At 43.6% G+C, this 16391-nt stretch overlaps 1 protein-coding gene across 4 annotated transcripts in view; it reads right to left on the bottom strand.

Annotated features, from left to right (window-relative positions):
• rasal2 (RAS protein activator like 2) overlaps positions 1-16391 on the bottom strand; it is a 73691-nt gene that overhangs the window by 20900 nt on the left and 36400 nt on the right. For 3 of the 4 annotated variants that reach the window (XM_084368396.1, XM_084368397.1, XM_084368399.1), the window contains 2 exons: positions 4561-4664; positions 873-985 (listed from right to left, as the gene is read on the bottom strand). In XM_084368396.1, coding sequence (XP_084224522.1) covers positions 873-985; positions 4561-4664 — 217 coding nt within the window. Of the gene's footprint in view, positions 1-872; positions 986-4560; positions 4665-8720; positions 8904-16391 lie in introns of those variants that run through there. The other variant, XM_084368398.1, reaches the window with a different exon arrangement.

Below are 16391 nucleotides of genomic sequence, written 5' to 3'. Positions count from 1 at the left end.
GACAGACAGACACAGAGACAGACAGACAGAGACAGAGACAGACAGACAGACAGACAGACAGACAGACAGAGAGACAGACAGACACAGAGACAGACAGACAGACAGACAGACAGAGAGACAGACAGACAGACACAGAGACAGACAGACAGACAGACAGACACAGAGACAGAGAGACAGACAGACAGACACAGAGACAGACAGACAGACAGACAGACACAGAGACAGAGAGACAGACAGACAGGAGCTTGATCACTGGAGGAAACTGGAGCAGAAACAGGAAATGAAGTTTGATGTCGGCGCATCATCAGTGCCGAGTGTCATGAACAACATGAACTAACTGCAGCTTCTCACTGCAGACACATGAACAGCCGACATCATCATGAAGGTCTCACATATCTGAACCGGGTCACGATGAACCTGGATCAGACCTTAAAGGTCCTCAACACAGCTGATGAGGCCACGACTGGTTTTATTTGGGGTTTAATTCTGAAACAAAACACAAAGTCTCTTCATTTACTGTCAGAAATGACAACGAAGAGCAGCTAATCGTCACATTTAAGAAGCTGGAACCGGTGAGATGTTTGACATTTCTGCTGGAGGAACAATTAATTAATTGTCAGATGGCAACTAATTTCCGTTCGATCGACTGATCCTCGCAGCTCCTTCCAAAACAATCTCAGATGGACACACGGTGAACACTGACTCACTCTCCTGACCGCCTGCACCAGCTGAGCGACACAACACAGACTCTACAATCACACAGTCCAAACTGTCACCGACTCAGCAGACCTGATGGGAGTGAAATCCTCTCCTGCACTGTTCACACAGCGGTGAGCCGTCAGATAGTATCTCTGAAGGATCATAACAGTTACCTGTCAGCGTCAGCAGGCCGGAGCGACGGCAGTCTGAAGCTGGTGTTTCTGTCCAGTTTGGTCTGACTCTTCGTCCTCTTGATGGAGCCTTTGAGACGTTTACTGAAAAACCCCTGAAAGATTCAAAAAGAGGACAGAAGATCAGGATCAGAGAGACAGACAGGTGTGTGATGAAGGTGAGGTCAGAGGAAACAGGAAGTCAGACTGATCTGGTTCACCCTAGGGTGGAGGAGGAGGAGGAGGAGGAGGAGGAGGAGGAGGAGGAGGAGGCAGCTTCACAGAGACCTCTAACATTCATGTCATCACTGTGTCTTTCTACAGGAGGTAAATAAAACCATGAGGATTCATCTTCTGCTGACCACAAATATCCGGTGAGTTTTATAAAACTGTCTAGTTTTCTGAAGGCTAAAGAAGAAGCAGTGACGACTCTAACGGAGGCAGAGTTTCAGCCGTATTTAAAACATCTCTTGAGGCTCAAAGTGAAAGTTAAAGGGAAAATAAGGTGTGTGTCTTCACATGAGCACTGTCAAACAGAAAACACATTACGTGGTGAAACAAACATTTCTTTCAGAACAAGCTCGGTTTTTCTGAGCTTTCGCAGCTCGAATGAATAAACCAATACAAGTCACTACTCATGAGAACGGTGGATCTGTTCCTGTTTGTCATCAGCCTGTATTATACACTGAGCTCGATGCTGCTGTGAATGTGAAGTCTACCAACGTGGGAGTGAAGCTGCTGTATCCATCAGTCAACTGTCAAATCCACCAGACTCCTTTGATAAAAACTGTCATTTGACATCGTAGAACATCCATCAGAGTAGTTTGTTTGTGACTTTGGTGATTCATTTTAGTGTTTTGGGAAACGTACACAGATTATAACCTTTAACATGATGGAGCCGGTAAAAGACGCACAGAAACGTCCGTCCATCCATCCCACATTATCATTTTATGTTTTCCTCACACTCCTGAGGATTAATGAATATTGTAAGGCTGCAATAATATTTATTAAAGATATAAAATGTACGATTTCTGCATTAAAATGTCTAAAAATGACTGGACCTTTGTTCTACATGTTGTTGAGTTGTGTTCGACAATGTTCAAACCAGAGAAATCCTCCTGTGTCCTCGAGGAGACGCTGCGTTTCATCTGGTGGCTATAACTTCAGAGCCGAGACTAAACATAACATAAGCTTTAACACATTACCTGTTTTACTTCCTGGTACATTAAGTATTATAAAGATTTGTTTGTCGGACTAAATAAACGTGATGACTTCACTTTTAACTCATTAATGAGACATAATGTGCAGATGAACTGATGATGAATATGAGTCAGTAACAGTCAGTAACAGTCAGTAACAGTCAGTCAGGCCGGTGTTCATCCTCAGCACAGAAACATCTTCAGATGAAACAAACTGATCAGGTGTTGTTGCTTGGGTTGCTATGACGACCAGGACATCAGCGTGAACTCGACTGCCTCCTGCAGGTCAGACACTGACATGGTTTACAGTGGACAGTGGACGATGAGTCAGCGCTCTGTCAGCGCTGCAGGGTCACGTGACTCAGCCGATCGAACCCTTCGGCTCTTCTTCACCTATCAGTTCCTCCGAGACAATAAAAGCCCGGCGCAGAGCACAGGAAGTGAGCGGCCTCATTTCCTGAGATATTAATATCCTCAAACACTTCTCAGTCTCCCTCCTCACCCTCCTCACCCTCACGTCCTCCCCCACTGACTCCCTCCAGGCTCATTGGCTCCGTTAATGCATCAGAATAAAGATCCGGCTGGTCCAGAACATCTGCACCACCTCCACCTCACAGCTGATCACAGATATGGATCAGGATTATTGGTCTGTGTGGATCAGTGAACATCATGATTCAGTGTTTAAAGCAGAGGACTGACCGCTGGATGTATTTATGATCCTGTCATCATCTCCCAGCATGCACCCTGTCTGTCTGTATTTACTGTATGAAGTCCTCCGAGGTCGGACTGGAGCTAAAAATACTGAGAAGCTTCAACACAAACTTCTACCACATGAACAACGTCAGCATCCTAACGACTCAGAGACATAGTGTTCATGACGTTAAAGGAACAGTTCACTCTAAATGTAGATTCAGTCAGGTGAAGTCTCGTAGTCAACTGAAGCAGCTGGAGATGATTTAAACATCAGATGTCTCCATGCAGCTCGTCTGCTGTGATCACAGAGATCACCACCTGATCTGAGGAGATATTTACATCCTTTATTAAGATGAACTCTTCACTGTAGCTGCTCAGATCAAAGTGTTAGCATGTCTGAGCTGGGTGCACACATCGGGAGGTGGAGGTGGTGACGCCAAGCGGCCACACAGAGGACCGGCCTTTGAACATTTTAAAGTGTGATCTGGATCTCCAGCCGTGTCTGTAACGACAAACCCGGGTGTTTCTAAGGATTCCAGCTTTAGTTGTGTTTATGGAAACCTAAAACAGATATTTGTCAAGCGAAGCCGGGCCGTCTCCAGCCATGTTTGTGGCAGCAGATCCTGGTGTTTGTTCAGGTTAACTCAGGACATTTCAAACCATATTCATGGTGACCGAAGAAAAGTATTTTAATTACAACCATGATGTTTTCTAACCGTAACCAAGTGGTTTTTGTGACTAACCAGAGCAGAAACACAGAGTTGTAACGAGAGAAATAGAAAAACACTTAGCTGATATTTATTCTGGAGATTGGATCGATTCTTAACAGTGTTTCCATCACATGAAATAAAATCTTTAGTTTGTAAGAAGCATCATAAACTCAAAGACTGAACTCTCCACCTGGTTTAGAGAATATCTGCCTTCAGTTTGGACTCCTGACCTCTTCATGACTGGACGACATGTTTCTGATTCTGATCACACAATCACAGTCTCTGATAAAGAAATTAAAGGTTACAGTAAAGCCTGCATCCTTTTTCTGCAGTGTCTCTGGTAATAACATGCTAACAGAGTCAGCAGACGATCCTCTCTGACGAGTGTTTGTAGTATTTATACCTCCTGTTAGTACTGGACACTGTCCTTCATGTTACTGTCTGTAGTTTTACACCGAATTAGATTTAAAACCAACTAAATCCACGCTCCATCTGTGTAAACTGTCATGTAAATGACTTCATCTGATTATCAGCAGACTCCTAATGCACATAACCTGATTAATAGAGCTGTAACTGATTACTGCAGGTAATCAGAGTAATGCTGCAGGCTTCATTATGTAGAAAACATCAATAAGTGAGTCTGAGCTGGACTATATTTAGCTGACAGATGAAAGGTTTCATCTTCAGCTGTCAGGAGTCCAAACATGACTGTGAAGTGTTGAGATGGATATCTAACAGCTCTCAGAGGTCGTCAACACAAACATCTTAACCATCTGCTGCCGTGTGAGGCGAGAGTCGGACTGCGACGGGGAGTAAAGCCTCATTCCCAGGACGTCAGATAGCCACATTTTGGGTTGGTGAAGCGTAGGAGAAAGTTCAGATGTAGAGAGGGAAAGTCACAGAGATACTCGAGTAACGTACAGATACCTGAGACATGTACTGCAGCACACCTCAGACACAGAGTTTAAAATAGTATCACAGCTTCATGATTAAAAACAAACACATACTGACTGATAATGATTTTTATCAGCATCTGTTGTTTGTCTTTAGTCAAACTCAGCTTCAGTCAGAAAGTCGTCTCTTACTCACCGGCACTTTGAAAGGCGACGAGTTTGGATTGTCGACGGCGACGCTCTTCTCTGAACTCAGACCGGAGATGCTCCTCCTCCTTGGAGATCGCTCCGAAGACACTTCTGCAGAGACAAACAGAGAGTGTTAGATCAACCACAGCAGCCTCTTCCTCCTCTGTCACAATCATCATCATCATCATCATCATCATCACCAGCGTAGAGCAGGACGGATGGAGGACGTGCTGATGACAGTCAAACACGGTGGAGGAGGTGGAGGAGTGTTTAATGGCAGCTGCTTCCTGCTTCACCTTCAGCAGGTGGAAACAGAACGACTGAGCTCACCTTCTCAGCAACATATCTTTACCTGAAGCCAACGACCACATCAGGCTCCTTTAAATAACCAAAGTCTGACTTTAATCAACCGAATGTGACAAATCAAGATTTCTCTGTCCAGAAAGACAGTTTCTTCTGTGGACAAATCTTTAAAGAGATCATAAACCAACAATCTATTGATTATTAATGAATGTATCTGTGTGTCCACAGCCGGATGCAGCTTCACTCTCTCTCTACATGACTTCATTATCAACCAGAACTGTTGGATGTGGATCAGATTTTCCTTCATGACATCAAACCTGCAGTGTTTCTGTGCTGCTCTGATTATTTCTGCTGTCTGTCTGAGCGGTTACGGAGAAGTGTGTCAAGGACGGCAGGACAGACAGACGTCCAGGTTCACAGCCCACATCAGCACCCTCTGCCCTGCTGAAGGCCTCGAGTCCCATCAGCTCAGTTCATATTCCTTCTTCTTACAGACATTCACCAGACAAGCCTGACTGACAAAACACAGAGACATGTAACTTCTGGATGGTGGCTGGTCCTGGTTTGAGTTGAGCCCAGTGAAAGGCCACGTCCTCAGAGCTGGCTCACATCCAGCTGCATCGATTTTAAAGCTAATTTTAGCCCCTCTTACTTCCTCTCCGGCTAACTCAACAGCCATCTTGTCTGAGGTGTGTCTCTGGAGGCCTGAGCGCCTCTCCAACCAGCTCCTGAAAAACACCTACGAGTCCGTTAACAGCTGCAGGGACGCTCCTGACGACGCCTCAGCAGACAGGACGCTCAAAATAACTCCTCACCTCCGACAGCAGGCTGGTGACAGAGGATCTCCTGAGGTCCTCACACACAGGCAGCTAAATGAGGACCAGCTTCATTTCACATTATATCAAACGACAGGATGTATGGATACGACTGGAGCATTTCTGATAACATACAGCACTTTTGGACTGATTTTCAGGACACTTGTGGGCAGCAGAACAAGTTGTAAACACATCATCTGACAGATTATCAGATTATAAAGCAGTTGATGCTAAAATGTTAGCAAACCGCTTCCACATCCAGCAGACACAGAGCAGCACGCAGCATCGGACAGCTGCCGGTTTGGTCTCCGGAGGGAAATATCTGACTGTCGCTGTGAGATCATTCTTCACCAGTGAGTCTGAAACTTTAGAGACACTGAAAAGCTCCAGAACTGAGACGAGCGGCAGAGTCGGTGATAAGTCTGTAACAAACCCCTCTCACATGACACATAATCATTGATCCACAATTAATACGGAGATATTCATTGCAGCAGCTTGTTTAATTTAACTTCTCATTCTGAAGTAATCCTGATGTCACAGTGTCATGTCTGCAGACAGACTGGTTCACTGTAAAGCTCAGTGTCACGGTGGGATTCAGTCTGACACCAGGACTGTTTTGAAGGTCAAATTACGGCACAAAGGAAGCTCTGGCAGCGTGCAACCACAACATGAAGCGTCACTGTTCTCCCCGGTCACTCTCCCCAGGCAACAGTGGAACAACCGGACTGACTGTCAAAAGCAAAAGAAGCGGCTGACGGAGGAGACAGAGAAGGTGAAGAGGCCAAAATACAACAAGAGTGAACAGACGATCATTCACTGGATGGAGAGCGCTCCAGTGTTGTGTCAGAGTCTGTTCAGCTGCTGATATGTGTTTCCTCTCAGCAGCGCCACTTCAGACGCTTCAAGACCAGCGTTCTTTCTACAAGATCAGTCAGTTTAAAAACCGGCCCGGCCGATAAGACGATAACAATAGGTATCAGCGACAGACACGTCCTCTCGAGCAAAGAACAAATAGTTAGATAAAATGTTCAATAGTTCGACAGCACGTAGCGACATAAACAGCCTATCACATATTGATAATGGAGAGTGCTACGAGTCACACGCAAACAGCCAATCATTTATCAGGTGTGTAGTTCGGTGGAGCCATCGCCATGTGACTGACAGAAAGAGCGAGTCAGAGGCGTCACTATGAACCAGCCGTGCTCCGCCTGTAAAACTACTAACTCACACAGCAGCTCTGGGAACGTCTGCTTCTCTTGTCTGAAACGTGACCTACAGGCCGGCAAACACACCGACCCCTTCAGCCTCCGTCTGAGTCTTCTGCTGCTCCTCTCAGTGTCACTCGTCCTCCAGAGCCGCTCTTCGCTGCTGGAGTGTCTCCGGGCTCGTTACTTGGAGCAGACAGGCCACCGCTGCTCCACCACCCGGCCTGTTTGCTCTACCTAACGAGCCCCAAGACGCTGCAGCTGCAATGGCCAAAGGGGCACCGGGGCAACTATGACTCATGATCTGCCGCACCAGCTCCACCGCTGACCGAGCGTTTTACAAACCAAACACACAACCCAGTAACACCACAGTGAGAACATGAGTGCTGACGGAGACGACACTGAATAAAAAAGGACACGTCAGCTCGCTGGTATGTTTTTTATTTGTGTGTTTTTCCTTGTTGTGTGATATTTATAACCTGTGTGTCTTGATAAAGTGGTTACATTCAAAATGATGAGGTTAAATTCAACATGTTTTAGTCTGGTCTTTAAAAATGATAAAACTAGGGCAGGTCATTGACAATGATCAGCAATCATCGATATGAAACTTCACTCTCATGATGGACTTTTTAGCCATTTAGCCCAGGTCTGCAACCTGCTTATTAACACAACCAGCTGTGTTACTCTGCATTTTCACAGTACTGAGATCTGACAAGTGCAGCTGCTACAGGTGAATCAATACAGCAGAAAATGAGTATTGAAACTGTTTCAAACAGAGCTGGCTGATGCCCCATGCTGGGTTTAAAACATGTCTGTAGCTTAGCTGTGTTCAGCCAATGGTTCGTTTAACGGAGCTGGTTCAACAAGACAATAATAAACAGGACATGAAGACGTTACGCAACAAACTTCTTTTGATTTCCTCTCCCACATGTCACAAATAACAACAGCTGTGAGGGGACACACTTCATTTTTCTCTCCGGTGGGCGACTTCTACATCACGATGTTACGATGATCAGAGGTCAGAGGTCGACGACTGTCAGCTCTCAGCAATAAACGATGTCATTGTCTATTAGCCAAACCCTAGCTTCAAATGTACACTCACTCATCTCCAATAAAAACTGCATGTAAACTGCTGCAGACTCTGACACAGAGCCCCTTTAAAACATCTTTTGATGACATCACAGTGTGTCATAAACCTTTTATTAAATCTATAATGTAAACTTCTTATACCTGCTGAATAAGGGGGTTAAAGCGACCATTACAAATGATCCAACAGCTGCCAGCCGGTCGTGAATCAACTGTGTTCACACTAAAGTTTATATCACACACAACGAAGAGTCAGGATGTGATTGTGGCTGCTGGATATCAGCTCATCGCCCAGTAAACACAATCACCAGTGTCACATCGATGCTGAACGAACAGAGACATTAAATCAGCAGCGTGTGGACGTCACATGATGTTTAAATGGTATGAAAACACATGAACGTGCTGCCTGATGCAACAGGAAACATCCAGCTCAGTTTGACGGAGCGACAGTGAACGCAGCATGCAGCAGCCGTCAGCATTTATCAGCTTTTCAAAGTGCTGGATCAAGTTCCAGCTGCAGGGCGCAGGGGGCACGCTGCGCTGCAGGAAGCCGGACAAACTTTCATGCATCCCCCTCCCTTCCTCCCTCCCTCCCCCCCGAGAGGAAGAGGAGCGATGATGTCCCAACGCAGCGGACATCATCGCTCCTCTTCCTCACCGCTGAGACAAAGTTGAGGCAACATGCCGCAGGAAGCCAGGTATGACAAGCCGGTCACATGACATGGACAGAAACACAGAGAGAGAGGAAGAGACGGTACCTCGATCACAGCTGTTCCCCATCATCTGAGGAGAGGACACACACACACACACACATACACACACACACACACACACACACACACACGGTCAGACGGGATTGGCCGAAGCAGCCGCCACCTGTCAGCCAATGAGGTTAAGCTGCAAACGTCCGTCTTCGTCCCGTTAACATCCTCGACTCGGCGTCCCCCCCGACCTGCCTCTCCCTCCTCAGCACCGCATCCTCCTTCCTCCTCCTCCTCCTCACGGTCCCTCCTCTCCCATCTCTGCCCTTCTCCCTCTCTCGCCCTCCCTCTCTCTCCACTCAGCAGTAATTCTAGCCCTCGCTCTACCGCCCTCTCTCTCTCTCTCTCTCTCTCTCTCGCAGCGCCGAGGTTTTACCGCATTTATTCAATCAATCCTCCAACTGCACTGTTCTGCTTTCTGCTTTCTCTCCGTCCTCACGTCTTCCTCCTCTCCTCTTCCTCCTCTCCTCTCTCGCTCTGCAGATGCTCCTCTCTCTCTCTCTCTGCAGCAGCCTCGCTCGCTCTTCTTCTTCTTCTCCTACTTCTTCTCCTTCTCCTCCTCCTCCTCCTCTGGAGCTACATTTATCGCTGCGCTCAGAGGATAATTACTAAATAAGTTTCCCCTCAGTCGACTGATGTGGGACACAACTCTGGGGGCTTCAGCTATTAACTGTGTGTGTGTGTGTGTGTGTGTGTGTGTGTGTGTGTGTGTGTGTGTGTGTGTGTGTGTGAGAGAGAGATAAGACGGAGGGAGCATCAATCAGGGATGAAACTAAAAACAGTAACTTTACAGAAATCGTATTATTTGTTAATCCTTCTGTTTATGACATTAAAAGGAACAGTTCACCCCAATTATTTTTTTTTTTAAACTCAGCCATCGTCTCCTCCTGATGATATAAAGTCAGGCTCAGTCATCGTCTCCTCCTGATGATATAAAGTCAGGCTCAGCCATCGTCTCCTCCTGATGATATAAAGTCAGGCTCAGTCATCGTCTCCTCCTGATGATATAAAGTCAGGCTCAGTCATCGTCTCCTCCTGATGATATAAAGTCAGGCTCAGTCATCATCTCCTCCTGATGATATAAAGTCAGGCTCAGTCATCGTCTCCTCCTGATGATATAAAGTCAGGCTCAGCCATCGTCTCCTCCTGATGATATAAAGTCAGGCTCAGTCATCATCTCCTCCTGATGATATAAAGTCAGGCTCAGTCATCGTCTCCTCCTGATGATATAAAGTCAGGCTCAGTCATCGTCTCCTCCTGATGATATAAAGTCAGGTGAAGTCTAGTAGTCCACAGAACATTTCTGGAGCTTCACAGTAAAACAGAGTTGCAGTGTTGTGTTAAACAACTGAAGCAGCTGGAGATGATTTAAAACGGAAAAAAACGAATTAAACATCATTAAAATCTTTGCCGAATTAGCTGCTAGCACTTCCTGTTTGCAGTGAACTTGTGTATGTACAGACAAAACATCAGATGTGTCCACACAGCTGGTCTGCTGTGATCACAGTCTGCACCCTCCATGTGGTCCAGCTCGTGCACCCACTTCAGACGCTTTGAGCTGATCAGCTACAGTGAAGGTTTCAGATCAATAAAGGTTGTAAATAACATCTGTTCAGATCAGTTTGTGATCTCGGGGCTTCTTCTTCTTCTTTTGTCTAAACTTGTTTTAGAAAACTGTGCAAAAAAGCTGCTGCTTTAATTTCCCCCAATAGTTCCTTGTCCAAACAGCCACTTCAGCGTTTTCTGTTCTGTCCAAATGTGCAACTAACTTTTGTCTCTTTAGTTCAAGTTCTGATGAAAACACGCAGCTGCTTCTATCTGCGGCCTCAGCTCCACAGACTGCATCTCTTTTATCTACAGTTGGATTTAATGCCAGAGATAAGAAGCTGCCTCCTCGTCACACCTCAGCTCACATCTGACTCTGTCTCACTAATATTGATCAGAAAAATTTGCTAAAAATATTTTTTTTTTCATCATCACCAGAAGTTCAAACTTTAACTGAACACATTTTGATCAGAAAACTGTCTGATGCTAACACTGTTAGCTCAGCAGCCACAGTGAAGATTACAGCTCAATAAAGGATGTAGACCTGGTCTCCTCAGATCAGGTTGTGGTCTCTCCTGTCCTGCAGACTGTGATCACAGCAGACGAGCTGTGTGGAGACATCTGATGTTTGAATCATCTCCAGCTGCTTCAGGTGTTCAGCAGAACGCTGCAACTCTGTTTTACTGTGAAGCTCCAGAGATGTTTGTGGACTACAGGAAATAATGACTGGATTTACATTTTTTGGGTGAAATGTTCCTTTAAAATCGTAACTAGAACATTAATTCAGTCCAAACGATGGTCTTTTTTAGATTTAGTTGAGCATGATCAACCGTACCTCACAGTCAGGGATCGACTGATATGTTTGTTATTTTCAGGGCTGATGTCGATCATTAGTGATCAAAGAGCTGATGACTGATATCTGGATCAGACACTCACTTGCAGTAAAAATTTAAATATTGTGTCAACTTTATAATAATCAGCAACGAAATAAAACTAACTACATTTTACTCAAACACTGTTCTTAAGTAAATACTTTACTTGAGCATTTTTCCCATTTTCTGTACTTTATACTTCCACTACGTTTCGGAGGCCAGTGTTGTACTTTTACTCCACGACAAAGTAGCTAGTTACTTTGCAGAATCCCGATGTTAATATTTTTTATTGATTTACTTATTGGTGATCTGGTAAAAACGCAATACTATGATCTGAAAGATACTGAGTCTAGTTGAAAATGTAATAAAGTTTCATTGTCTATTCACGTGAGAAATGATAAGTAAGTTTTGGGGCTGTGGTGCTTTCAGGTGACTCTAAAGTGTTGGACTTCTGAGGTTTGACCAGCACAGATTCTGGATCTGTGGGAGATATTATTTAAAGATAAATAAAGTTGAATTATTCAGATGAGAGCTCTAAAAACAGCTCGTTATACTGAAGTCACTGACGTGTGGTGTGTTTGTGTGAGAGCAGCCGGTCGGTCAGTGATCTTCAGTCCTTTATCCTCCTCCTGCTGCTGCTGTTAACGAGTTATTGATCAGAGGAGGCTCGGCTCGATCAATCGTTTCGGTGGATTCACCAGAGTCTCCTCTGACAGAGACACCGTGGTGACCTTCACAAACTGGGACACAGTCAGACTGGAGACCAGCAGGAGTCACGATAAACAGCGATCAGTGACGTTGTGCTGGTGAACGTTGGCATTTAATAATCAATACGTTACAGGCCTGAAGTTTGAGTCTGGTGCTGTCCCGAACATCTCCTGCAGTCTAACAACAATGAGCTGATCCTGATGAATGTTTCAGTCCTCTGTGCCACAGAGCTCAAACAACAGTGCTTATTAATGTATTAGTTACGGATAATAAATGGAAATATAGGGTCACACCACCACCTCACCTCAGTTCATGTCCGGGAAAGATCAGTCAAAACTTCTATTAAGTTCTGAGACCTTGTAAAATCCCACAGCTGTGTTTAGAAAACACCTTTTAGTTTTGAATTTTTGAGCTGAACGCATCATATTTGTGATTCTTTGTGTATTTTCAGCCTCACTAACGTCTTTTTGCTCATTGGATGCAAAACAAAACGGTCGAGTCAAGTTTTCGTCACTTTTTGTCCCGACGTTGAATAATTTGATTATTTTTGCACCAGCTGTCAGTCTGGAGCTATGAGACTCCACCTGCAGCGGTCTGACCTTTGACCCTGACCACAGTGACCCGTCCTGAACGTGGGCGGAGCTCTAACACCGCGGTGCGGTCAGTGGACTGTGAGGCAGTGATGTCATCAGGATGCAGCGGGAGGAATGCTGGGAATGTTTGAAGGCCGACACGAGGTGAAGTGTAACTCAGGCGCTGACACACCTGACGACAGTTGAAACACCGACACAACAAAAGTAATCTGCTGCTGAAAGACGTCTTTGTATAATCAGTCTGTCTGCTCGACTGGGTGCAGCCGCACACGGCGGCTGAGTTCAACCCCCTGAACACACTGATCTGTACGGAGGCCTGAGACGGACAAAACCAACATTAACATGAAAAACTAGCTTAATATGTCATTAAATGCACAAAAATGATTCTGAAAACAAATGTTGGAATTAAATAAATGATAAAATGTTGCATAAATGATCATTTCTGTTTTTGTTTTGTTTTTTCTTCAGTATGTATTTGCCCCGTTTCTGTTTTCAGTCTTTTTTCTCTCAGGTCACTTTCACTTGTTTAGTTAGACGTCAATAATCAACAACAGTTGCAGTCTTCCTCCTCCTCCTCCTCCTCCTCCTCCTCCTCCTCCTCCTCCTCCTCCTCCTCCTCCTCCTCCTCAGACACACAGATCTGCTTTCACAACAAATATTCAAGGAATTTCTGTCCACAGACTGAAACCAGTTCTGTGCGAGCCGCCTCCTCTCACATCTCTTCACATTCCTCTCCACTCATGAATATTAACATTTCTGTGTTGACATGAAGTTTAACAGTGCACGTCTGACTGTTGTTGTTGTTGTTTAACTGGAGTCTGTTTATATTGTGTCATTATTTAGTTTATTTCGTTAGAAGAGATCATAACTGACTAATAACCTGCTCCCGCTTTGTTAATGAGGCTCGTGCTGTTCCACGTCCGACCTCGGACCTATTTCTATTTTTGATGATTTTTTATTCCAACATTTTAAACCATCTGATGTTTTGTGGAACGAGGACCAACTGGATAATTATTATCCAAGAAGAATAATCATGATTTTCTTTCTGTCATTAAACTAAACAAATAAGAAACAAGCAGCCAGAAAAGACCTTTTTAATGACTTACAGCAGAGAAATGATGATTTCAATCAGGAACCACCTGCTGACACTACTTACTGTGTCAGACTGACGGGTGATGCTCTGCCAGGCTGTGATTTATATTTAATATCTGATCTGACTAAAGGAAAAAGGTCACCGAGAGCAGAACACAGAGCAGATCTGTTTGAGTTAGATGACTCATGTCAGTCGATACCAAACCGGTACTGAGATTAAACCTGCTGAGGTTGTTACAGCTGCTCATTATCACACATGTATGTTACAGTAAATCCTCCTCATATACATGAAGGGGACAGGCAGGGAGAGCCGGCAGGGACAGAGCAACACAAAGACACTTTAAATGTAAATGAGAACAATACAAAGTGTCAGTTGGAGTTGAATTAAAGCCGGATGGATCTGATCCAGAGTCAGTCCGTCATCCAGCTGCAGACTGAATCAGTTCAACGAGTCGTGACAAGGACACTGTCCTCGTTAAGAGACCGAGCGCTCAGCCTGGAGACTCACCGTGTCACCGTCCGTCTGAACACTCTGCAGGTTCAACTCTGTTTTAATCGTGATGTTCTCAATCACGAGTCTAACCCTCACCCAGAGTCACTTTGTAGAAGAGAGCAGAATGGTCCTTTAAGAGGAGACACTACAGGTGAACAGTATGGAGGACTGGAGCGGCCAAAAACAAGAATACAGAATAAAAATAAATACGTGTCTCAATAAACACACAGAAATACAGTTTTATTTTCTTCTGTATTCATTCACCAGCGTACGTACTTTCTTTAGTGTCTCAAGTGTTTGGACTCGTTTTAACATTTTATCTATTAATTTTAAATGTGTTTTTTTACCTTTGTATTTTGCAGGCGTACATGAACTAAATAAACAGATACATACATAAATAGATTTGAATGAATAAAATAATATATTTCATATTATTTCGGCATTTTAACCTTTGCATTTAGTAAGAAAATACATTCAAAATATACAAACAAATAAAAATTAATAAATAAATAAACAAATTGGAGGTGTTAATACAAAGGTCAATAAATACAAAAGGGAATTAAACAAATATAAATTCATGTCATATCTATAAATTAATGAATGTCTACATTTATAATTTGTATTATTTTTGTTGCATTTTTGACATATTTACTTATTTGTTGAGCTAATTCTTTCTTTTTTCTTTATTTATTCATGATTCTGGCTGTTTCAGTCGTCCACAGAGGGGTAAAAACTTTAACTACTAGACATCACCATGAATTTACAATTCATGAAAACTGTACAGAAACATCCAGAACATAAATCTGAATTAAAACAAACAGCTCAACGTGTATTCTGAACGTTTTCTGTCCACTCGTCTGAAAGAAGACGTGTTGGAGTAGAAGGACGTCCTCGCTGACCAGAGCACGAGACATAATGAAGAGCTGACGAGACACAGAAGACACTCGTCTTCACTGAATTTGGGACACAATGATCTAATTATAGCTGAACTGGGGACAGCTGGAGCCACGATTTAGGCTAACTGTCACAGCATCCGTTAATAATGAGGAGCAGCCGAGTGCACGGAGCCGGAAGACATGCACACGGTCACCGTGACGACGCACGCTGCACGTAAAACCAGAGAAGAAGAGATGCTGCACGTAAAACCAGAGAAGAAGAAGAGATGCTGCACGTAAAACCAGAGAAGAAGAAGAGCTGCTGCTCCAATGAGACGGAGCCAGTCACCCAGAACTCCTCCACCCAGGAACCAGCACTGAACCTGGGCTCTCTCTCCACAAACACCTCCTACTTCTACTCCACTACATCTCAGAGGGAAATACTTTACTTTTTACTCCATTACTTTTATGTGACAGCTTTAGTTACTTTACAAATTACGATTTTTACACACAAAACTTTTCTAAATATAAAGTTCAGCTGGGACGATCGGTCCAAGAATCAATTCACAACAGTGATGGAATGTAACTAAGTACATTTACTCAAGTACCCCACTTAAATACAATAAAGTTCCAGGTACTTGTACTTTCCATTTTTCCTCCACCACATTTACTTAATAACTTTGGTTACACAGTGCACACACACACACACACACACACACACACACACACACACACACACACACAAACAAATCCATCATTTACTGGTACTTTTGATATTTAAGTACAAGTTTATTAAGTATATATTTTAGTATCAGATACTTTTAGACTTTTACTCAAGTACTCAAGTATTTATATAGCCAACTTTCACTTTTACCAAAGTAATGATTGATATCTTTACTTTTACTCAAGTACAACTTTTTGGGTACTTTTAATAACACTGCCAAGTATGATTGTAACTAAGTACAGTTACTGAAGTACAAATCTGAGATATTTGTACTTACTGTACTTGAGTATTTCCATTTTCTGCTACTTTATACTTCCACTCCACCTTAAATATTGAACTTTTTACTCCACTACATTTGTTTGATAACTTTAGTTACTAGTTACAGATGCTGACCTCAGTACATGTAAATATAAGTAATATTTACTTTGATCGAGTACATTTAACATCAGACATTTAAAGCCAAAGGGGACATTTAACTTCACCGAGTACTTTTACTTTGAGTACTTCAAACATTTAAAGTTGATTATACTGAGATACTGTAACTTCAAGAGGAATTTAAATGCAGTACATTTACTTTGAGTACTTCAAGTACTTTAAGTACATGTTCCTGATTATACTTCCATACTTTTACTTCAGTAGGAGTTAGAATGCAGTACTTTTACTTGCAGTGGAGTATTTCTACCGTGTTGTACTGGTACTTTTACAGAAGAAACGGGTCTGAGTACTTCTTCCCCCACTGGAGCGCCCGCAGCGTCAGTAGTGATCG

Source organism: Pagrus pagrus, assembly GCF_965226575.1.
Source record: "Pagrus pagrus genome assembly, chromosome: 12".
Classification (NCBI taxonomy): Eukaryota; Metazoa; Chordata; class Actinopteri; order Spariformes; family Sparidae; genus Pagrus; species Pagrus pagrus.
This window is presented reverse-complemented; position numbering and strand designations above follow the sequence as displayed.